General features: G+C 34.5%; 1 protein-coding gene across 11 annotated transcripts in view; it reads right to left on the bottom strand.

Moving 5' to 3' along the window:
- The window catches only part of NSD1 (nuclear receptor binding SET domain protein 1), a 165624-nt gene that overhangs the window by 19249 nt on the left and 119973 nt on the right, over positions 1-26402 (bottom strand). For all 11 annotated transcript variants that reach the window (XM_031953741.1, XM_023506588.2, XM_031953749.1 and 8 more), the window contains 8 exons: positions 25632-25775; positions 24378-24501; positions 22472-22672; positions 21232-21411; positions 7474-7630; positions 7111-7316; positions 6338-6450; positions 2092-2361 (listed from right to left, as the gene is read on the bottom strand). In XM_031953741.1, the coding sequence (XP_031809601.1) occupies positions 2092-2361; positions 6338-6450; positions 7111-7316; positions 7474-7630; positions 21232-21411; positions 22472-22672; positions 24378-24501; positions 25632-25775 (1395 nt within the window). The remainder of the gene's footprint in view (positions 1-2091; positions 2362-6337; positions 6451-7110; positions 7317-7473; positions 7631-21231; positions 21412-22471; positions 22673-24377; positions 24502-25631; positions 25776-26402) is intronic.

The following is a 26402-nucleotide window of genomic DNA, read 5'->3' as shown; positions in this document are numbered from 1 at the left end:
TTGCCTGTTATTCTTCTAAATACTTGGCTCCTAACCTTATTAACCAGAAGTTGATCTCTTCAAAGTGATTTAAATTGTGTCCCCTTTAATCTTTGGTGGGGGGGACCCTGAAATTGTGTCCCCTTTAATCTGTGGGGGAAGGGCGATTTGGGGTGTGTCAAGCTTTCCTCTGGGAAAAGCACACCCTTCCCAGACTACACCTTTCCAAATTTAGTGGTCTCCTTCAATTGAAGATCTTGGCCAGGGACATAATCACCACCCTCTGAATTGGAGATTAGTTCCTGGTAACAGTTACTCCCAGCCCGGGGCCTGGGAAAACCCCCCCAAAAGCCTCAGAAAGCTAAATACAAGGTGACTCTGAACCCCGAATCTTTGTAGATGTCCTAACAGTATCTTGCCCAATATTGAAGATATTTTCTTCTCAGTGTAACCCACATTTGCTATATTCCTTGTCCACTAAGAAATCTGTCTTCCTAGCAAGCTGGCTTCTTAGTATAATTAAATCCCATTCCCTGCCACAAATTCCCTGGCACATTCCCTTGTGCCAATTCTTTCACAAAGCCTGCCACTGGTCAAGGAGATCCCATTCCAGTTAGGGGATCTCTTTCTCTCTATTCTTGTACCTCATCAAAAGTTCACTACTACTACCCTTCTTTCCTGTATTTTCTCTTATCTGGGTTTTGATAGCAATACTTTGTCTTGGTTCTCCCTAATTTTATCTAATTACTCCTCAGTCTTTTTTGCTGAAGATATAAAGTCTTTTCTTCATAGCAAAGGGGTCCCCCTTCTCCCCCACAGTACCCTTTCTTTTCTCTAAATATTCTTTGACTTAATGACTTCTTTGGCATCCATACATTTAATTTTCATCTTTCTGTAGATGACTCAATTTATTTATCTAGCCCAAGGTGATCTTTTATGCTCAATTCTCAAAGAAATAACAGCTTACTTGATGGAATGAGTGTCTTATACACATCTTAAACTCAATGTGTCAAAAACAGAGTTAATTATCCTTCCCTACAAATCCATTTTTTGTTTCTTCTGTATGGTCCCATCATCCTTCCAAGTTACCTCTAATGACAACTTTGATGTAAATGAGATAAGTAAGAGCCTGAGATGGGAGTCAGAAAGATTCACGAATTTCAGTGATGCCTGATCACTTCATCCTGGGAAAGTTACTTAATCTCTCTTAGCCTAAATTTCTTCATATATAAAGTAAGTTATAATAAACGCATTTATGCCAAATGGTTGTTGTCAGGATCAAAAGAGATTTTATATATATATGTATATATATATATTTTTGCAAACTTAAGTGTTAATTATGCCAGTTGTTTTTCAGTCATTTTAAAGTCATGTTTGATTATGAATATTCTGATTATACTTATTATGTACATGTTATCCTTCCTATCAGAATGTGCATTCCCTGAGGGTAAAGCCTGATTCTTTACTCTTCTCTCAGGTGTTAACATATAAGAAGTGCTTACTAAATATTTGCTGATTGGTTTTATTTTTTAAATTATATAGATAAGCATCCAAATCTTTTCACTGTTTCTAAATTATAAAAACCTAGAGAGCAAAGAAAATATAATTTTTTATTCTTTTATTGCAGAACCAGAACCAACACTGTTCACTTAATATTGCTGTCAGCCAATAAATTTGTTGAACTGAATCACAATAAAAACTTTAGTCCTCTGTATCAAAGGCATAAATTGGGCCATGAGTTTCATGTAGTCCACAAAAAATTAAATTGAGAAATATTTGAAAAAATAAATAAAAGGAAAATATAGTTAATATTAATATGTGGTTTTCTAAATCAAAAGTCATAGCCTACAGGAATCCTTTGCTACATATGGTTTAATGACTACAGATCCTATTTGAGTTGGATACCACGCTCTACAGAATATAGAAAACAACAGGCTAGCAAGTATTATCTGCATGTCTGTGTATAGCAGTTACTGAATGGTGTTTCCAAGTGGAGAAAAGATGGAAACAGGTTAAGTCTAACAAGATATTTAAAAAGAGAGAGAGAGAGAGGAAAGTTATGTTTTTCCCCCTTTCTAGGAACATCCATGTAATGTTAAAGATATCCTTTACCTTTTTAATATCTGTTTTTGTCCGTAAGCCCCAGCCTCGCTGTAAGGTACGAAAGATTTCAACTTCAGGATACTGGCGTTTTGAGAAGCATTGGTTCTGGCAGCGTCCGCCCGCAGGACAGACAGTGGGATGGCACTCATACAGGAGCATTCGGTTAATGCATTCTGAATCGATGCCACAGGGGTTGTCATCTGAAGCTTTACAGTTACATCGGGGAATCTCTGACAGGTCTGCAGTAAAGATCTGAACCCTGCCTATTGGACGGTTCACCTAGAGAAATAGAAAAAAAACCAACTTACAAAACTGCTTTTCCTTCGTTCAACTGAAAACTAGACACAGTGAGTGAACTTGCATGCTTACTAAAGAGTTCATGATTTCCACTCATCTAACAATGCAGATTGAAAACCATTACTAATATGTCTATATAAATTGCTGAAAGACTTCAAAAAAATAATGTAACCCAAGCCCCAATTTAACAGATGAGAAGTTGCCCAGGTAGTTTCTGATTTGTTCATTTTAAAAAATGTATAACTAAGAATGGGCTACTTTGTACTCCAATCAATATCATGCTAACTCTCATTATAGCACTTTCCATTGTGTTCCACAAAATCAACTATTCTTCATTAATTGGACAGTTTATTTTCAGATTTTTGCTGCCCTCTCAGGAACAATATATTGGTGCTGTAGATGAAAAATTAATAATATTATGCTCAGGTAATTTCCTGAAAATAATGAGACTAATGGACAACAGGATCTCCTTATTTTTCTACCTTTTATAGCATACTATCTATCATTCAGTCTTCAAATCTGAAGTTCTATTAGAAATCTATGGGTGCCCCTTTGCTTTTCTATAATTTCTAGACATACTGGGTACTTTTTACTAATAGTAATTGGATTATATCCACGATAATATTTGAAGCAAAACTAGAATCTAACCTATAAATTTAATCGAAAAGAAACCAGAAACAGCAAATAAAAGCAGATGTTAATTTTAAATAATCTTCACAATTGTTTCACACCATCATTTTGTGGATTCTACTGCTCTAGAGTTTTTTTTAATTGAAGCTTTTTATTTTCAAAACATGTGCACAGATAATTTTCAACATTCACCCTTAAAGTACTATGTGTTCCAGATTTTTTCCCTCCTTTCCCCCATGCTCTTTCCTGGATGACAGGTAATCCAACATATGTTAAAACATGTGCAATTCTTCTACATATATTTCTCAATTGTGTTTCTTCACAGGAAAAATCATATCAAAAATAAAAAAATTGAGAAAGAAAACTTTTCTAAAGTTTTCTAAAGTCATTGTTTCAAAGGTATTTTGGAGGAGTTTGAAGGAGAGCTTGTGCAGTCTCTGACATTACTCCGTCATCTTGGCTCTACCCCCTAAATGTACTTTTAAAAAACATAGACTTTTTGTTAATTCTCCTTTACGCAGAACTATCTTTTTTGTTCTTTGTGTACTGGAACGTTCAAGTTTGTTGATGATTGTTATTTGTAATAAAAACAGTAATTAAAAAAAAATTTTAAATACTTTTCACTTTTTAAAATATAGGTAGATTCTAATGTTTGTTATGTTGTATAAGAAAAATCAGACCAAAAGGGGAAAAATTCACAAAAGAAAAAGCAAACAAACAAACAATCCCCTCTGACCCCTCCTCCCCAAAAGGTGAACATACTATGTTTCGATCCATAGTTCACTTTCTGCAGCGAATCGCATATGATTTTAAGAATGTGACTATTATCTTTTCCATCAAATTCAAGTTCTTGTTTCTCTCTATAAATCTAATTTAAATCACTCAGTTCAAGAAGGGAAAGGCACTAAGTCTATCATTTCAAAAGTACACAGAATGTCCAGAGTTTGTAGAAACTCTTTGTTGACATTGGTCAATATCCTCTCTGCAACCTATTGGCTTAGAGATCCCTATCCTGTATCCTGTAACATAGTGCCTTTCTTTTTTGGGTCACAAATTTGGATGTGCAATCATTTAAAAGGAAAAGGAGAGGACATTTACTTATCATTGTGTTTGACTGGCCATTATGCAACTTTTTAAATCAGAGAAATTAAGAACTGATGATTTTAGGTCTACAAAGCACTTTTTAAACAACTCAGTAAGTGAGATTAACATAGGGACTATTATCTACATTTTAGACATGAGGAAAATGTCTCTTAAGATAAGAAGTTCCACAAGATTATAAATAAATTAGAGGAACATATAGGATAGTTTATCTCTCAGACTTGTGGAGAAGGAAGAAATTTGTGACCAAAGATGAACTAGAGACCATTACTGATAACAAAATAGAAAATTTTGATTATATCAAATTAAAAAGCCTTTGTACAAACAAAACTAATGCAAACAAGATTAGAAGGAAAGCAACAAACTGGGAAAACATCTTCACAGTTAAAGATTCTGATAAAGGCCTCATTTCCAAAATAGAGAATTGACTCTAATTTATAAGAAATCAAGCCATTCTCCAATTGATAAATGGTCAAAGGATATGAACAGACAATTTGCAGATGATGAAATTGAAACTATTACCACTCATATGAAAGAGGGTTCCAAATCACTATTGATAGAGAAATGCAAATTAAGACAACTCTGAGATACCACTACACACCTGTCAGATTGGCTAAGATGACAGGAAAAAAATAATGATGAATGTTGGAGGGGATGCGGGAAAACTGGGACATTGATGCATTGTTGGTGGAGTTGTGAACAAATCCAACATTCTGGAGAGCAATCTGGAATTATGCCCAAAAAGTTATCAAACTGTGCATACCCTTTGACCCAGCAGTGCTACTACTGAGCTTATACCCCAAGGAGATACTAAAGGGAAAGGGACCTGTATGTGCCAAAATGTTTGTGGCAGCCCTGTTTGTAGTGGCTAGAAACTGGAAAATGAATGGATGCCCATCAACTGGAGAATGGTTGGGTAAATTGTGGTATATGAATGTTACGGAATATTATTGTTCTGTAAGAAATGACCAGCAGGATGAATACAGAGAGGCTTTGGGGACACTTATATGAACTGATGCTTAATGAAATGAACAAAACCAGGAGATCATTCTATACTTCAACAACGATACTGTATGAAGATGTATTCTGATGGAATTGGAGCTGATGGAATGGATTTCTTTGACAAAGAGACCTAACTCCATTTTAATTGATCAATGATGGACAGAAGCAGCTACACCCAAAGAAAGAATACTGGGAAATGAATGTAAACTGTTTGCATTTTTGTTTTTCTTCCTGGGTTATTTCTACCTTCTGAATCCAATTCTCCCTATGCAACAAGAGAACTGTTCGTCTGCAAAAATATATTGTATCTAGGATATACTGCGACATATTTAACATATATAGGACTGCTTGCCATCTAGGGGAGGGGGATGGAGGGAGAGAGGAGAAAAATTGGAACAGAAGTGAGTGCAAGGGATAATGTTGTAAAAAATTACCCTGGCATGGGTTCTGTCAATAAAAAGTTATTATAATTAAAAAATAAATAAATAAACTATTCAGATTAAACTTAAAAAAAAGATAAGAAGTTCCATTTATCAGCAATATTTAAATTCCTCTTCTCCTGATATAATCAATTATACAAACTGATGTCTGATTTATCAATATTGTCATTTTAATATCAAAGAAGATAAAAACCTTTATCCAAATAAGGTTCAGCTTTTTTAATGGTACTCTTTCTAAAACACTCAATGCAGTCTATAAGCTGAATCAAAACTAAACATTTTTTTGTGAACTTTTCCAAAAGCACAATATATTAAAGATTTTATCAATACTATCATCCTGCCTGGAACCATAAAGCTGTTGCACCTTACTTGTTCTTTTCTAAATACTATCTTGTATTATGTGATGATCAACTATAATAGACTTGGCTCTTCTCAGCAGTGCGGTGATCCAAGACAATTCTAATAGATTTGAGATGGAAAATGCCATCAATATCCAGAGAAAAAATATAAAGACTCAATGTGGATCAAAGCATAGTATTTTCACCTTTTTTTTCCTTGGTGTTTATTTGCTTTTTCTTTTTTGTGGATTTTTCCCTTTTGGTCTGATTTTTCTTATACAGCATGACAAATGTGGACATATAAGGGAAAAAAGGTCATCACGTGTCATGCAGATAAGAAAAATTATTGTGATTGCTAACAGAAAGCTTGGACAATCAACTGTCATACTGTATAGATATGTTCAGTGTTTATTTCAAAATATCAATTTTACATAAAGGTATTCTCACCTTGATATGTTTGTAAGGTGGTGGTTTCTTATCATTTTTTCTGTCTTCCTGAAGCTGTCTTAGTTCTTTCTGGGCTTTTAATTCCTCAAAACGGACAGCAGCTTCCTGAAGAGCTAAAAACAAAGAACCAACAAAACAACCAGTGCACAAGTCAATTTAAAACAAATTTATGATCTATTAGACACATACACAAACATCAAATTTCATTGAGCATACACTTATTATTAATCTTTCATTAGGCACTATGAGGAAACATGAGAGACTACATCCAGCATCCAGTAGAGTGGCTACCACATAGGAACTTATTAAATATTTGGTCCTTCTCTTTAATTAGCTTAAAATCTACTTGAGAAAAAATAGAGAATGATGCTAGATGTTTGATTGAAAGACTAAGGGAATAATGCATGTAATTATGGTATATACAAAAGAAGTTATCTCCAAAAATATTGATTTGCTACTATATAATCATTATCATATGACCATTTTCCTAATTTTGCAGTACAGCAGAGAAGTGGACAGATTTAATAAATAATGAATGAATGCAGAGAAAATTACAAGAAAAACAAAATGAAGAAACATTTAAAAAATTTAATTCCTGGAGAATTATTAAAAATATAAGCCACCACCAACACTTAACTCTAAAGCAAGAGGCTGTAATCACAATGAAAACTCCTTTTTACTAGGTGTATTTAATGATGGTGATCCCAATATGACAGACTCTGGTCTCAGACTTATCTGTACAAACACAAGTCTCAAAAACACAAATATTTTACCTTTTTTATATGTCCCATCAACACCTTTCCCCATTTTGTCCTTGCTACTGACATCTCCTTCCATATATGGAAAGACACGAGCCTGATGGGTCCATAAGTAATCATTAGAGCCAAAAAATAAAACTGGAAATTCACCAACATCATGTCTCATCTTATCAATATTGGAAGGAATAGCTCGAGGATGACAAATTTCAGCTGGCCACCACCTGTGAATGGTACAAAGGGAAAAAAAAGCACTCAGATACATAAACCTGGACTTTAGAAGAGAACTTAAAGAATAGGGGTAAGAACAAATTAAATTAATTACTTCAAATTAAAAGAAATACATTGATTAAAACATCATTACCAATTAATTTTTCTTACCTATATCGGCCAACTTTTACCCAGACAACTTCTCGATAGTGTGGCTTTTTGCCTGCCTTACAGTCATTGCAATACCAGTTGCCCTCTGGGATATCAATATTCAGACATTCTCGATGAAATGCAGCAGGGCAAGAGTCACAGCACAAAAGACTGCCCCCTGAGGGAATAGAGGGAGGAATTCATATATCAAAACTACAAAGCATCATGTCATGCAGTTTCCAGATCTTTTAATAAGTGCCTTCAGTTCTTAGAACATGTGTTTTAAGTTATGAGGTATTGATTAAAAAATACAAATAATTCCTGGCTTATACTATACCTCTCCATTTCTGGATACAGAATGATAGATTTATAATTAGAACAACCAATTGAATCAAATCCCCCTCATTTTAAAGATGAGGAAACTCAGGCACACAAAGCTTAAGTGATCTGCTCAGGGTCCCAAAGCTAATAAATGTCAGAGGCGGAGTTTGAACTCAGGTCTTCACAACTGTTTATAACAAACTCTGTCACTTACCAACTGTTAATAGCATCATCTACCAACTGTTAATACTCTACACAACTTCCAAACATAATTTTTTCCAGTTAAGTTTCAAGAAAAACAAATGCCCACCATCAAGCATATTTAAAAATGTACATCTCATTTTGCATCTATTAGAAAGTGGAAAGCATGACTCAACCATGGTATGCTGGGACAGTTAATAGACATTATACCACTTAGAGTTCTGAAGTCTTTCAAAGTTGTTTTTCCATATACTTTTCTTGTTACTGTATAAATCATTCTTTGAATTCTACTCATTTAATTCTGTATCACTTCAAAAAGGTTTTCATAGGATTCTCAAAAATTTTTTCTTTGGTTTCTGTTTTTCCTCCTCAAAGAGGACCAAAAGAATGTCATTATCTAAGAGTCAAGTTATGTACTGACTGTAGCAGATCAGACTAATACAAATTTAAAATGTTTTACCACAGGCCGGCACAGGTGAACAACTGGGATGTTGCCTATTTTTTTCTGACTGCAGGGTCAGACCCTAGAGGTCAAGAATGGGCAAGCAATTTTTTCTAGCTCCTTTCTCACTCTAGGAGGTAAATGGAGCAGTCCTTAACAGACACCCAAGGAGCTACCAAATCCCATTGCTGCTTCTAAGTGAGAAGATGACACTAAGGCCTGCACTACTTGTGTATAGGTTGTAACTACAGCTCTCGGTGTATTCATACATTCTGTTACCATTCATGCTAAGCAATTATATACCACTGCATTCATATGACTGATTATTCAGTCTTTATTCAAATTGACGGATACCTTTTTGGCTTCCATTTCCTCCCCACTCCAAAAAAACTGGCTATAATAATTTATATATATGGGTTTCTTTTCTACTGTTTGGAGTATACTATCCTAGTGGTATTATTCTTGGCACAAAACAGGAGTTTGCTTAAAGAAGATTTCTTCTGTCCTTCAAAGGTCAGATTATACTCAAAGTAGATTTTGGGGCATAGTTCCAAACTGCTTTCCAGCATGTCTAGACCAAATAATAGCTCTACCATCAATGAATTAATATGCTTTCCCCCCAACAGTCAATCAACAACATTTATCATTTTCCTTTTTTGCCAATTCTACCAACATGATAGCTATGAGATAGAAGTTGAGAGTTATGTTTAATTATTAGGGATAGGGAACATTTTTTCCATAAGAGTGTTGATAGTTATCAACAATCTTGGATCGTGTCCTTTTGAGAAATATCTATTCACCTATCAAGGGAAGAGTTTATAAGGTTCTTATAAACCTGTATCAGTTCCTACTATTGGAAATGAAACTACTTTATTTAGAAAAGCTTCTTAAACAAAGATTTAAATTCCATTTAAAATCTATCAAAGGACTGCTTGGCCCAGACTATTCTGGCCTTTTCCATCTTTAGATGACTGAGAAGTAATTTTTAAAAAAAAATTATTCATGTATACACAATTGTTTCCCCACCAATACAATCTTATCTTTTTGATGGAGCAGAACCTGTTTCATTTTTGTCTTTGTATTTCTTATACTTGCACAGTGTTTAAGACCAAGGTTCAGACTCCATGTTGGCCAATACCCATGTAACTTTGGGCAAATAACTTTTGTGAGAATTAGTTTCCTCATCTGTAGAAAGAAGGGAATAAGCTAGATGATCTCTCAAGTCTCTTGTTGCTATAACCTCTCATTGTTGGTATCACATAAATTGTTAAGTGAATTTATAGAAATGGTATTATTTCCTAAATATATGATTTTTTTTGCAAGAAAGACTTGTGGCCTTGCCATATCTTCCATTTAGGTGCTACCTTTTAAGTTCCTTGCTTTAGAATTTTAATCACAAGTGTTTAAGAAACTGTTGGATGGATGCATGCTAAACATAGTGAAACCCTTGAGGAATTTATTAAGACAGCAAGAAAGACCAGAGTAATTTTTAAGTCAGGCTCTGAGAATTTCTTAGGATGTTCATAGGTAGAAATGGGCCATCACTTTAAGAGGAGGAAGATATAGGACAAGATGGAATTTCAAGTCCAGTGTTCTTTCTACTAACCCATGCCGCCTCACATAAGTAGTAACACATAAGTGTTAGGCTTTTAAAATAATCCCCCAAACAATGCGTTTTCACAAAAAGTTTCAAAACAAAAGCACAGAATTATGACGTAACACTTGGAGAGAAGCAGAGAGAACTTCATCTAAAAAATAAGGCTGAAGAGATCAAGAAGGAAGAATTAATGGACACATGATTAAATGAATGTAGAGTGCTAGGGAAGAGACTAGAACAATCTATACTTTTGTTTTGGTTGTTGGAGAGGATGAGAAAGTAAGAAACTAAAGTGAAAAATTGTTGGGACAATTGGAAAATAGTATGGCAGAAACAAGGCATTAACTAACACCTAATACCTACTATGGTAAGGTTGAAATGGGTTCATGAAATGAATGGATGCCCATCAATTGGAGAATGGTTGAGTAAATTGTGGTATATGAATGTTATGGAATATTATTGTTCTGTAAGAAACAACCAGCAGGATGAATACAGAGAGGATTGGCGAGACTTACATGAACTGATGGTAAGTGAAATGAGCAGAACCAGGAGATCATTATATACCTCAACAATGATACTGTATGAGGATGTATTCTGATGGAAGTGGATTTCCTCAACAAAGAGAAGATCTAACTCAGTTTCAAGTGATCAAGGATGGACAGAAGCAGCTACACCCAAAGAAAGAACACTAGGAAATGAATGTAAACTGCTTGCATTTTTGTTCTTCTTCCCAGGTTATTTATACCTTCTGAATCCAATTCTCCCTGAGCAACAAGAGAACTGTTCGGTTCTGCACACATATATTGTATCTAAGATCTATTGTAACCTATTTAACATATATAGGACTGCTTGCCATCTGAGGGAGGGGAAAAATCGGAACAGAAGTGAGTGCAAGGGATAATGTAAAAAATTACCCTGGCATGGGTTCTGTCAATAAAAAGTTATTAAAAAAAAAAGAAAGAAAGAAAATTTGCAAATACTTTGCAAATATAAGGAAAACAATACTGAGCCTTCATTTAGCAAATTAAACTTTGCAAAAGGCAAAAAAAAGAAAAAGAAAAAGAAAAAAAAGAAATGGGTTCATGATTTAGACATAAAGAGTGACACTGTTAAGTAAATTTGAAGAACAAAGATCTTAGATCTGTGGAGAAGGAAGTCATTTGTGGAGTATATTATGAAATGCAAAATGGATGATTTTCATTATATTGTTAAAATGTTTTTGTACAAATAAAACCAATACTGAAAATAAAATGGTATAGCTCCACTGGGGGTAAGGTGAGGCAAGAGAGGGTCAGCAAAAGATAAGAGTCTTAAGAGCCCTGGGATATGATTTCTAAAGTCTGTTTCAGTTCTTGATGAAATAATTCTGTATATTCACCTCAGTATTTTATAATTTGTAGCCATATTATGTTATATTGTCATGTTCTTATCTCTTCCCTTTTGAGACTCAGAAGTGTTCAAAGAAGAAAACACAAAGATGAACAATGCTCCCTCCTCTGTTCATGAAGCCCTGAGTCAGGTCATAACTCATTATTATCATTATTTTCTATTTTATTGACATGTGTTACTTGATTACTTTTTTTAAAAAATGAGGAAACAAGCATGGAGAAAAACAGAATGGATGAGGAGAAAAACAGAATGAATGAGGAATGTATTTTAGATTCTTTATACTTGCCTAACATGCACAAGCAGAAACAATGTATCAAAATTGTAAAGGTAGTTTTAGACTCAATACAATAACATCTGTTGTTTAACAGGAGCTATCTAAAATGCACTCATCTTGAGGTGACAATTTTCTGGGCTGAAGTTTCAAGACGATGGGAGAGTTAGGACTGAATAACTTCTGAGGTATTTTTCAACCCTGAGATTCTATGAACCTTTGTAAGATACAAAGGCAAAAAAAACCATGTCCTTTCTCTTTTATATCACAGTAAGGCACAGAGTAAGGCTTGTAGTTACCTAATAGTATAAAATCATGCACTGGCAATGTTAGAGGAACATGGCATTCTATGAGGAAGAATTCTGAATAAATGATATTTACTCCATTTAAATTAATGATTTCCCAAAGTCACAATTATTTGCATAGTCTGACTAAAAATAAATTTTTTTCATTCCTAATCTAGTAAATTCTTATATATACTTATATATACTCTTAGGCACTCATATATAAGTCTATGGTGATTCAGTTTCAATTGTAAAGGCAGTTTTAGACTTAATACAATAAAATCTCATCTTGAGGTGACAATTTTCTGGGCTGAAGTTTCAAGAAGAAATTCAGTTTCAATGTTGTATTTGGGTAGAATTGTGTAAGGCTTTTAAAATAACCTCCAAGACAAAGTATTTCGACAAAAAGCTTCAATAACCACAGCACTTAGAAGCTTTGAAAATTGATCATTTTGATTTAAGCCAATAATCTGTCCATGTCAAGGAAAGTAAGTGGCTAACTTTTCACAAGATGGATATTGGAAAATGACAAGTAAGAAAAACCTTTTTATTATGGATGTACAAAAACAGAATAGGCTACCTGGGAAGGGAGTTCTTCCTCACAGGTGATGTTTCAATAAATAAAAAGTTTCTGGATTGCTAACAAAGACATTCTTGATGAAGTATAAACTGGATTATATCTTCTTTACAATTATGTAACAATCTTTAATAAAAAAAATCTTCAAAACCACTCCAAAGGCCATTTTAGAATAAAAAGGAAAAGAATATAGTAGCAACTTAGTTCATTCCTTTTATTTTATAGGTGAGGAAACAAAGATCCTGAGGTGCTATGACTGACCACACATAATTATGTTGTGCTGGAACTGGACTAGAATCAAAATGTTTTGAATTTCTTGTCCAGTGATTATTTCTAATCATTAAAGAGTCATCAAATTATAATAGTGGTAAAATTCTCTCATTAGAATTTTTAAATTAATTTCATTTTTATTATATATATATATATATAAAATATTTTATTAATCAGGAATCTCTCCACTGATGTATATACAACTACTATAAAGGTTGCTGGCCTTATTTGCTGTTCACCAATTCAATTCAGTTCAAAAAAAGTTAAGTTATTTACTATTAGGGACACTCTTAATATGAGAGAATATTTAAGAAGTAGAAAGTTGCCTGCTGAAAATATCCTGTCAATGCCACTTATTTTACAACAGAAAACATCCAATGGGAAATAGTTAACTAAGATTCAAACTCAGTTTTTTTTTTTTAATTCAAAATGTTTCACTGTTCCACCACATCATAGTCTGGGAACACAGAATTATAGGAATGGTTTTGGTCTTGACTTTAGTTATGTTCTAACTTTTAACTTGAAAACTATTATTCTCAAAAAAAAAAAAAAAAAAAAAAGATTTTAAAATAATGCTATACTTTTTGTTTGGTTTAGAATATTCAGGAGAAAAGTCAGGTCCATTGAAGAAATTATTGATTAAAACAGCATGGTATATTGTAAAGAGAATGAGATTTGGAGTTAGTGAACTTGGATTTGACTCTTGCTTCTGACTTAAAAATGTACAAATGGAACCAAAGTCATCATCTCTAGACTTCAATTTTGTGTTTTATAAAATGAAGAATAAAGGACAAAGGACTAGGTAAATTCCAAAATCCCTTTGAGATCTAATAATCTATATCATGACTTGTGGGAAAAGATAGTACCCTAGAATCAAATCATTGCTCTGACAATTCTTCTCCAGATGAGTTTGAATGAAAAGCCTAAAATTTATGCTGCATAAGAACAGGTTAGGTTAAAGAAATGGAGGATCTTCACTTAAGGGGGAAAAAAAAAAAAGACGACGACTTAGGAGGACATGGCAGCTGTCATGCTAGGGAAAGAACAATAGATTTGGAATCTTCAGGTGCTAAGTTTGAGAATTTTGATTCAGTCCCTTCTTTTTTTGGGCACTGATAATACATAAACTTTTACAAGGAGTTGTACCCCCGTCGGTTTAGCGGAGAGAAATGCTTGTTAATTATGTATGTATGTAATAATTAGATGATGATTTAATCTAATTTCTGCCAAATGTTTTCCAGTTTTTAAAGTAATTATAGAAAAAAAAGGATGATTACCTAGTAATTTGTTTTCCTGAGTTTAGAAAACAATGGGCTACAAAACTATTTACTACAGTATTTGGTTGAATTTGATGGAGCATCTGAATAAGCTGTAATACATTATAAAGTAATAAATGATTAATATGAGACATTTAGAGAAACAAGACACATGGTAATTTATATAAGAACAAATGTAAAATGAAAGAAACAGAATCAAAGGAATCTAGACAGACTACAAAAAAGCAAATTTAAAAATACTAAAAGAAAAGCAAAAAACTATAAAAGGTCCTACAAACATACCTTTCTCTCATTGGCAGAAAGGTAGGAAAAAACATCATAAATAATGTCACATATAGTCAAGACAATAAATATTTTAATAATTATAAAGTATCATTATAAAGTAACTTCCTCCCTTCTAACAAGTACCTTTTCTTATATCAAAGAAAAACATTGACCCAAAACCCCAGTCCAGTGACTGCATCTAGCCATAAATGTAATCCTGAGAAGAAAAGTAATAATTAATTAGATTATCTACAACCATTACCAAATTAATTGCCATCTGGGGGAATGGGACAGGAGGGAGAAAAAATGCAAACCAAAATGTTATGAAAGTAAATGTTGAAAAAAAATTTTAATTAGAAAAAATAAAAAAAGGAAAGTGATTTAAAATGAAAAAGGACTAAATGAAACTTTAAAAAAAATGCCACAAGAATTTATATTTCTTTTAGCCCTTGCACTTACTACAGTTTCAAATAAGAAGTCTATATGCTGTTACATTAATACAAAAATATAATCTTTCAGAAAGCCTCTAAAAGTTCCTTAAGTCCTTAAGGTCACCATTTGTGTTTTGAAAGGAATAGCTACACATGGGACTTCTACATATATACTTACTCTCCCCTCAAACACTTCCTCAGTTCCATGGTCTGGTCCTCTATCCCACCCTCAGCCTCAAACACAGTCAAACCTTTGATCTTGCCACCACCCACAAATATATTACATTTAAGTTCAAGAATTCTGCAATCCCCCTTTTCTGAACACAATCTATTGACTTTCCACTTCACCCTCTGCCTTCCATTATAAAATCCTACTCTTCATTCAAATTGTGATCTCCAACCTCTTAAACCCTCAAATTCTTTCTCAGGCCATTTTCCCTATCCCCATCCTCATTAGTTTATCAGTTCAATCCCACACTGTCCTCCTGAAACCCTAACCCCCTTACCATATTACCACCAATTGTATCCTGACAAGCCTCAGCCTTGAATCACTCACACTATCACCGCTGCCTCCAATCCTATACGTGCTATTAAACTAAAATGGAGAAAATGATACAACAGTTCCAACTGAGTCCATTGCAAAATAATACTATACAGCACAGACTCTACTGGGCTTTCTCACTGATATTACACAATCTTATTATTTCTCCCATAAAATCTTTTTATCCTGCTTTCCACAACTGCTCTTCCTAAAATTTCCTATCATTCCTGTCTTAGCTGAGAACCTTACTCACAAGATGACGGCCTTATTCCTTGCCCCGGCTCATACCTTTTAAAGTGATCCCATTCTCTCATGTTTCCCCCAAAAGATGTCATTATCATTCTCACTTATTTTCATTCCTTTTCTACTGACAAATTTCTTAGTGCCCTAAGTGTGTCCCTCATCCTCAAAAATCCTTCACTTGATTCTTTCATCCTTGCTATCTTCCCTTTTTTCTTTTACCTTTTGTAACTCAATTCCTTTTTTTTTTTTAATAGCCTTTTATTTACAGGTTATATGCATGGATAACTTTACAGCGTTAACAATTGCCAAACCTCTTGTTCCAATTTCACCTCTTACCCCCCACCCCCTCCCCTAGATGGCAGGATGACCAGTAGATGTTAAATACATTAAAATATAACTTAGATACACAATAAGTATACATGACCAAAACGTTATTTTGCTGTACAAAAAGAATCAGACTCTGAAATATTGTACAATTAGCTTGTGAAGGAAATCAAAAATGCAGGTGTGCATAAATATAGGGATTGGGAATTCAATGTAATGGTTTTTAGTCATCTCCCAGAGTTCTTTTTCTGGGTATAGCTAGTTCAGTTCATTACTGCTCCATTAGAAATGATTTGGTTGATCTCGTTGCTGAGGATGGCCTGGTCCATCAGAACTGGTCATCATATAGTATTGTTGTTGAAGTATATAATGATCTCCTGGTCCTGCTCATTTCACTCAGCATCAGTTCGTGTAAGTCTCTCCAGGCCTTTCTGAAATCATCCTGTTGGTCATTTCTTACAGAACAGTAATATTCCATAATTTTCATATACCACAATTTATTCAGCCATTCTCCAACTGATGGACATCCATTCAGTTTCCAGTTTCTAGCCACTACAAAAAGGGCTGCCACAAACATTCGTGCACATACAGGTCCCTTTCCCTTCTTTATAATCTCTTTGGGATATAAGCCCAGTAGTAACACTGCTGGATCAAAGGGTATGCACAGTTTGATAACTTTTTGAGCATAGTTTCCAAACTACTCTCCAAAATGGTTGGATTCGTTCACAACTCCACCAAACAATGCATCAATGTCCCAGTTTTCCCACATCCCCTCCAACAATCATCATTATTTTTTCCTGTCATCTTAGCCAATCTGACAGGTGTGTAGTGGTATCTTAGAGTGTAACTCAATTCCTTACCAAGATCTTGATAAGTGCCTTGACTTCATCTTTTCTTACTCTCTTCTATATCCTTTATAGTCTGGCTTCCATCTTATTATTCCATTAAAACTGCTCTCTCCAAAATTAGCAACAAGCTCTTAATTGCCAAATCCAATGGCCTTTTCTCCTTTCTGTAGCCTCTGATACTGTTAAACAGTCTTTCTTCCTTGATATTCTCTTCTCTTTAGGTTTTTGGAACGTGACTATCTTGACCTTAACTTATCACTAATAGGTGTCCCACAAGACTCTGTCCTTGACTCTATCCTATTCTTTCTCTACACTACTCACCTTGGTGATCTCATCAATTCCCTTGGCCCAACACACGTCCCCCCCCCCACAATGTGCCCCCATACACACGTCCCCTCCCCTCCTCCAAGACACAGCTGGCGTCCAGCCCCACTGGTCACCTGCACAGGGACTGCTCCATGGCCTCCTGCATGCTTGCCTCCCCCAGGCAGGAAGACACCTGCACCAGCACGTCCTTGAAGTTCCCCAGCAGCTCTGGGCACTCATGGCTGGGCACATCTATGCTGATGATTCCTAAAACATAGCTGTCCTTCCCTAAATATTTTGCTTACTTCCAATATTACATCTCCACACATCTCCAACTGCTTTTTAGAAATTTCAAACTGGATTACCAAGACACCTTCAACTCAACATTCAACATGTGCAAAGCCAAACTAATCTTTCCTCCATCTTCTTTATTTATTGGCGAGAGCAACACCATCTTCTCAGTCCCTCAGGCTTACAAACCAAATGTCACCCTCTACTCATTCTCTTTCCTTTTACCTCCTACTCTCTAGTTTGTTACTAAACACATCCCTTTCCTCTAATACTACTACCTCTCTAGTCAAATCCTCATCACATCAAGCCTGGATTAATGCAATAGCCTGGGGGCGAGTCTGCTTACCACAAGTCTTACTTTTGCTTTGAGGTTCATTCATCCTATAATAATCAGATTCTGGCAGCCATTCTCTACTATCCTCCAATAAAATCCCCTCACTTCCATATAGTCCACCACAGTAACACACTGAGATAGTCATACCTATGATTCTGTTACCCACAAATAGACTACTTCCATATTCATGAGACCTGACATTCCTTTATATGATCAAAATTTATTGTCATTCCACCTCTTCCTCTGAACTGCAACCTAAAAACCTGTCCTTGGTCTTCACCACAATGTACAACGTATCCACCCCTCAATTCCTTCCTAGGCTCTGGCTATACCACTCTCCTTCATTCTTCATCTTGACCCCTTGGTGAATAAGTTCAATTCTATATTGTCTTTTTTCGGGAGTCCTTTGTCCTCCCCTTGTCTCCCCCTTGAAGATCTTGCCCTGCAAAGCCCTCAATCTTAGATCACTCCCATCATCTGTTGCCTTTGCTCTTACTTATCGGTTGCAGAAAGAAGATAAAGATAAATAAACTGTGCTGACTAGATTTAAAGTATTTATTAAATTATCTTAATCAAGCCTTTGTTATGGCAAGATAATCAATTTACATCTCCCTAATTGACACTCACTAGATTAGCTTTCTGAAACCTTTTCATCACCTCCTCAAACTTTCCATGGCTTCCTTTCCTCCAATCCTCTCAGTCATGAAGCTTATTTCATATTTCACACATAAAAAAAATCTAAAGCCACTCTCTGAATGTTCCCTATTGTCATCTCTTATTATTTAGATGTCTTCCACTACTAACTCCTTCACACCTATTTCACATGAATAGGTGGCCCTTCTCTTAATAGCTCAAGATATCCCATTGCATCCCATCTCCACCAGTAGATTACCCCTTTTTATCATGCTTATTCTCTCACTTATCTTCAATTATCATTCTATTAGCTACTTCCCTAGTGCCTATAAGACACTAAAAAAAAAAAAAATCTTCCTTTGATTCTTTTATAGCCTTTATCATTCCATATCTTTCCTCCTATTATGACTAAACTTTGGGAAAGCCTTCAATTCTTTATCTTTCATTTCTGAACTTTGCAGAATGGTTTCTGATTTTATCATCAAAATGTAACAGATCACTCCCAAGTTACTTCTGTGCTCTGTACTGCCAAATTTAATGCCTTTTCTCAATCCTTATTCTTTTTGACCTCTCTGTAATATGATACTGTAAATTTATAACTCTACTTTGTCCTGGTTCTCCTTAGTTTTCTTTGCTGGATCTTCAAATATGTAAAGTATGATAACCAGAGGTGTCTTTAGGGGTTATCCCAGAACTTTTCTCTTTCTTCTCTCTGTTACTTCACTTGGTGATGCCACCACCTTTCATGGATTCAAACTGATGATTCTCAAATTTATCTACCCTCGATTTCTCTGCTGAACTCCAAGTCTCATATCTTCAACTATTTATTGGACATTTCATTTTAATCTCAATTCTTCTAAAATGGAACCTATTATCTTTCCCTCCAATCCCCCCATCACTTCCTAAATCTACTATCATGGTTAAGGATATAACCACCTTCCCAGTTAGCTATGTGTGCAATCTATGTTATCTTTTTCCTCACTCCCTATCTGCTGCCAACTTTTGTGGATTTTACCTTTATAATATGCTCCTTTTCTCTTCTGACACTGCCACTATTCAGGTGTGAGGATCAAATGAGGTTTATATAAAGTGCTTAGCACATATTAACTGAAATATAGGAGGCACTATATAATTGTTAAACATCTTCCTCTTCCTTATAACTCATGGCTCTGCCCATTACAGTTTATCTCATATTTAGCTATTGTTCTGACCTCTCTAAACACAAGTCTGAGCATATCACCTCATTTTTCTAAAGATGGCTCCTGTCACTTCTAGGATCAAATGCACAATAGTTTGACAACCCAAACTCTACATATTTAGGTCCCCTCCAACCTTTCCAGTCTTCTGATACTTTATATTTTCAAAACACTTTCCTCTCCCAAGTATGTTGAATATCCTTCCTCTTCCTTGAACATTTCTAAACTCTGGCTGACCCTGATGCCTGAAACTCTCCTTCTCTTCACTGTCTCCCGTCCTTCATAGATTCCTTCAAGGCCAAGATATGATCCCACCTTTCTTGAGAAGAGTGTTCCCTGATTTCCCCTTAATGCCAGTGTTTTTGCTTTCTCGATTAATTCTAATTTATCCTATTTATACAAAGTTGTTTGCATGTTGTTTCCCCTGATAGACTTTGACCTCCTTGAGACTGGCAAGGACTGTATCTTTTGCCTTCCTTTGTAATCTTAACACTTAGCATTATGGCTAGCACATATAAGTAGTGGTTATTAATAAGTTCTCATTGACTAATTTCTGCAACACTTTTCTTACACCCTTGGAATTTTAAGTGATATACAAAAACTAATGACTTCCAAAATTTAAAATTTAACCTATCAAACCAATAACACTTATCTATAATGAACAAAGAAATAATAAACACAAACTCCATTTATTATCTATTGACATATGCACAGCTGCATTTAAATGCTGCATCCCATAGACAAATAAGAGACACGTTCTGGGTCAAATCCCTGTAGATTACACCTTAAACTTTTCTAAACTCTAAATTTTTCTTAAAAAAACTTAAGGTTCTTAAAAATTAGGACATAAACTGATAATTTCATAAGGATGCTTTTTTTCTTAAAATAAACAGATCATATGTCCTCAATTCATTACCTCCTGTAATTATTTAACATTAAAACCTAGCTCAGCAATGAGAATTTGACTTCCTTTTGAGTATCTTGAATACAGAACTTTTATAATGATATTTTAAAAGATTGTGACATGTTCTGTTTTCACAACATTCCTCCTTTCCTTATCCATTAATATCACTCTTATTCAGAGATCAAAGAAGAAATCCAGAGAAGAGTTCTTCCATGACATTAGTAGTATTCAAAGGCAGCCTGGCTGTATGGTTATTAATCTGGGAAAGAGGATTTTACAAAAGGAAAACTCTGAAGAAAATAAAAAGCAAATAGGAAAAAGAGAAGGAAATGCTCCTGAAAATATTATTTCAAGTGAAGGCTGGACAAACTACAAAAGTACATTTTGTTCTACTGCCTTTGACTTGTCAAACTCACTGTGAAGCATTAAACCTTTTTATTCAGTGGCAGCAATTGCAGAAACTATCTTGAAGACTTCTTTGCACCCAGGGTATTAGCTTCGTTACAACTATTCAGGAGCTACTGAAGTGTCAGTTACAAGAAGAGATGAAGAAGGTGATTGTGAAGGGCTTTTCTAAACTTATATACAGTGTTGGAAAACAGCCTCATCAAAAGTACTCTTCTCCTAAAGGTTTCTAATGTCCCTAACTGACTAAACCAAAATTTCTGAACCAATGTTCTACAATTTAGCATGCTTCCCCTTCCCAATTGTTCTACATTTTTTTCCCCTTGAAAACTCAAAAATTCATTTAGATTTTGGGATTGGCACATATCAATCAGTTAGTCATACTTACATGTGGAACAAAAATATAATTTACAACATTATCAGGCCTTACCTTCTGAGCATACAAAACACCAGCTAACATTAACATGTTCATGATTTCTGCAACCCCTCCGAGGAGCAAAATGATTAGGGCAGATGATGCTATTTGATGCAAGGACCTTTGATCCTGCAGCCAGACAGAAGTCATTGGCATGGTAAGCCACAGGACACCGGACACAGCGCATTAGGCGACCTAGCAGTACAAGAACACAAGAATAAAACGTATACAGACACTTCTATCAAGTACACAAATCAATAGGTATCTTACCTAAAAGGTCAATCTGGTAACCTAAAAGAATTATAGCATCAAGAAACTATTATGAAAATGGTTCAGCAACATTTCTGAATACCAACTTTAGAAATCCTTCTTAATCTTTTTATTGTGGAAAATCATAGGATTATTTGATATTAAATGCTTTAAGTATGTCTTATCCTACCTTAGAAGAAAGAAAGTAATTTGGATCATTCATGTAACAGTCTAACCTAAGAGAGAGTTTTTTGTAACTAACTTTTTTGTTTTAGTAGTTGTTTAGTAGTTGAAATATATGGTTAGCTGAATCCTTCATCAGCCTCATTCAAGTTTGATGTGACTGGTAATAGGATATATCAAATACAGTTTATTATATTATGTCATCTGTTAAGAAAATGACTCAGGCAACAAGATGAGATAACTAAATAACAGCACAAAGATTAAAAATTATTCAAAAGGTATTTTCAACAATCTCATGGGGCTCTGGGAGAATAGCAGATTCACATGACATATTAAGACACAACTAACACAAAGTGTTAGAATCATTCTGTTTAGGCAACAATTTAGCATTCTTATTTTCCAACCTCTCACATTCCTGAAATCAGGTGGATAGTCATTTGAGTGACAGAAAAAAAATAAAAAATAAAATATCAAATATCAGTTTTCAGTCTGTTAAAAATAAAAATAAACCAACTACCACAGGTATGTTATTATTGGATATAATGATCTCATGTTAATAAATCAAAGAATTTTAATTCAAACATTCAATTTTTGTGTAAATTATAAACCTTTCTTCTCTCCCCCCCCCCAAAAAAAAATCTATACTGATTTTACTTATAAAACTATCTATGTGTAAACAATCCAAATACCTAAATGGGACTGTGAGTGACAATGAAAGAGATTCTAGATTAAGGAATATATTTGTGTCCGGTCAAAGAAAAAGAGAGCCTGAATTTCCCTTCACCTTTGTTCCAGTAAACAACAATGATATAGAGTCAGGTACCTTTAGATGCAGAAAGACTAGCTGGATTAGCAGCATGACAGGTTATACACATGTGAAGGGAGCACCGAAAACCCTTGTTCTGTAGGACAGTTGGCGGATATTTCTGTATACAGGCTTCATGGTAAAACTTTCCACAAAGAGGTAGCAAACACCTTTTGACATCTTCTCCACTGGTTTTACACACAAAGCAGGTATGAATTCCTAAGAAACAGATTAAAAGAAAAACAGGTGAATAGCAAAGCAGAGCAAGTAAGATCAGCAAAAGTCAGTAAGGAAATGTTAGAAGCTATCATAATTACTGGGGAATATCAAAATAAATTCTGGTACATCAGTAATATAATATCTTATAACATATGAAATGGCACATATCCATATAGGAACACATTCACATAGTGCATAAAGCTTTATTTAAAAAAATGTTTTTTCTTCACGAGGCTGCAAGATAGGTAAATATTTAAATGATTTTTGAAGCAAAATTTTTGAATACTATGAAAAATATGGAATACACACAAATCACAAAGATATGTATGATGTGGTATAGTTAAGAATACTGACCAATTTGCAATAGAACTAAATGAATCTAATGATAAAAAACAAAAAAAAAATCTACCTCCAATCTGATCCCCTCCCCCATACCATAAAGTAAGATTAAAAGAGAACAAAGAAATACAAATTTGTTATTGCTTTGCTACACTGATGTACAAACTTAGTACTTAATAAAACATCTATATCCACAAATACATAAATGTTTATATTATGTATATAAAGCAAACAAGAGCTGACAATGTTTTGGTACGTAAAATAACTCTGAATTAAGATATTATATTATTAGCCCCCACTTTACAGATGATGAAAGTGAGACTCAGAAATGATAGTCACACAGCTAATAGATCTTAGGGGAAGTTGAAAATCTGAATCTAGGGTTTTTTCTGGCCTTGGGGAAAAATTCTGTCTACTGTATCACACTGGCTTTCATCTAGAACCTATGGATTTATATTTGTTTATTTAAAATTTTGTATTTGTTAATGATATTAAGCTTAGAATGAAAATTAAATGAAAACAAATAAACCAAGTATTGGCTACTATAATATGAAGATCTTGGAACTAGTCTTTAATAATTAAGTTAGAATATGCCAGGCCCTTGGTTACTTATATTATTAAAGCACCTCACTTTTAATTTTATGAAATTATGAAAAAATTAAAATTTTCCAATTTTAACTACTCTTGTCATTTTTAAAAAAGCAAACAAAATAAAATACTATGTTGGCCTGTATAGGCTTGTCACACTATATGAGACAGTTTTAAGCAGCTTAAAACTACTTGTAAAATTTGAAGAAAAAAGGTCTGAAAAAGACGAATTTAGGATAGTCTTAGAAGGGACATCTTTCTGGTGAGAGCTTTGTACCACAAGCCTATCAAGACTGGAACATTGCAATATTCATCCTTAGAGAGCTTTGACTATGAAACAAATTGCTATCTGGCCAATAAGCTGAACCTCTATTACTTTGTAATTCCCATACTGTATTAATCTGGATAAAGGGTGACTTCCACTCTGACACTCCTAAATGAGCATTCTTTGAAACAATAAACCTTATATATTGGGGAAGAAAAAAACCAGAGCAGATAGCTCCACTTTCAGCATTTTCTAAGGCCAATTTTGGAAAAAAGTATATTTACAAATGACAATAATATAGAGAATTACATTTGTCTAATAAAAGACAGGCAGTGGGATAAATCTCTCAATGGTCCCTTACATTCCTGATAGTCTGATTTCCCTGTGGTTATCAACATCTCCTATGAAATCCCAAATCATATGACCCTACATTAAAATATTTGAAAAGAAATCACACAGAATAGGAATCCCAAAATTCACAACAGAGGCAAGCATTTTCTATGTACAATATACCTGTTCGACATTCCTTGCAGATAAATTTGCCTTTTGGCATCTCTGTCAGGCCAATACATTCCAGGTGGAAGGCACCACAACATTGAGCCTCACATAGCAACAACTCACCCACTTTCTCACAGTTCTGTTTAGAAAGGAAACACATTCATCTATAGAAAAACTTAAAATTGACAAACTAAACAGTATTTATAGTTATAGTATGACAAAAGACTAACAACGAGAGATTGTTAAAACAAAAATAATTTTACTGGTATGGGCTTTCCTATCAGTAATACTATTTCAGTTCCTCCCACAACTTAGTCAATTGTTTCATGGTTGTCCAAAAACTTATTACCAACTGGCTATCCTACTAGTGATAAGTTTCTCTATCCTCATACAAATCTTAGATAAAACATATAATCTGGGATTAGGCTTGCGGATAAATTCTGACAAGTATGAGGGGAACCTTTAAAGTCTGTATTCTACTAGATTTGGTTAAGAATCCAAGGTTACATCCATGCCACCATTAAGACATCAGAATAGATAGAGTCAAGATAAATGAGAAACAGGAACTCCTCTTAAGCTGATGAGATTGCAATCACTTCCAAGTCTTAATAGAGAATTCTGAGTTGATGTGATCAAAAAATTCACCACCTTGTAACTGTTAAGACAATAGTTGAACGGCAGATTAAAAACACTTAAAAGTATTTCAACTGGGAAGCCATATAAAAATCTGAACTTCCATGTAGACTTAAATAATCCTCCATAGCTTGCATATTATGATTGACCATTAGAGGCAAATTATTCCAGGGCTTCAAAAATCTAAGATTTTGTATATGAGATTATACTGTCTACTGATGCATATTACAAATCCTCTACACCTTAGAAAATAGTTACATGTTGTGTCCAAAAAATTTGTCTGGTGATCCATTTCCCACAGATGTCTTATCCCACTTGACTAGCCTAGATGTCATGCAAAAGATATAACGAAAAACAACCCCTAATAAAATCATTTGAATGTGGCCTAATTGCATCTTTTTGTAACTTAAATTTAGCAATGTTAAAGTGATCAATAAAACAAAAATAAGAGACAAAAGTACCCATTTAACTTCCAGGACAGAGACTGAACAGCTAAAGTAATTCTTATAAAGCAGTCGTGCCAGTGAATAGTTAGCAAATGTTAACTGACCACATTTTTTCCAGGGAAAGGGAATTTTTTCATTTTTAAGGATATATTTTCAATAAGAACACATTTAATGTACAAAAGACTTGTACCTGACAAACATTTTCCTTGAGAGCTGCTCCTCCACCACGTTCAGCCTGTATTTTTTTAGATACAGGCATCCCATGATCATGTTCCACACTCTCTTCTATGGCATCTTTGGGGCTTGAGGTAGTCCCAGAAGTAACTGGTTCTCCCTTGGAAGAGAAAAAAAAAGCCCAGGACACTTGGATCATTGGTATCTATTCCATGTGACCACCCCCGCCCCACTGGGCTGCTATTTGTCTAACCATAAGCACTTACAGATGTTCAGCCAATCACGCGGGCGGACTGCATGCAATGTTAGTTCTAACCCTGCTGTGATTGGGCAGGTAGTGAGCGCCTCATGCCCTGGCACTAACTGCTCTGAGGCTGTTCCACTGGAACTTTTTGAGCTGTTCCATTTTAAGGTTTCACTAAGGGAGAGAAAACATTCTTAAGTTCATTTGATTATTTATTTTTCCTTCCAAGTTGTGTTTTCTTTAAAAAAAAAAAAAAAAAATGCACCATTTGGGCATTTCATTCTTTTTATCCTGGAAAGAAATGGTCCTTCTATCAAAGTTGGTTAGTATGGACCTGAACAGTTCCAGGACTCTCTAAAATGATACCAAAAAGTCCTAAAAGCATCAAATTTACTTTGATGCAATTTAAATTAAAGGACTCTGGATTTTAAATTCAGGTTTAGTTTTTCTCCCAAACTAGTACTATTCTTTAAGCTTTTAAAAATATTGTTGGAAAATTAACATGAAGTGGTCTTTAAGTAGGCTGAATTGTTTTCAAAAAAA

The sequence above is a fragment of the Sarcophilus harrisii genome, chromosome 2 (genome assembly GCF_902635505.1).
Source record: "Sarcophilus harrisii chromosome 2, mSarHar1.11, whole genome shotgun sequence".
Lineage (NCBI taxonomy): Eukaryota > Metazoa > Chordata > Mammalia > Dasyuromorphia > Dasyuridae > Sarcophilus > Sarcophilus harrisii.
This window is presented reverse-complemented; position numbering and strand designations above follow the sequence as displayed.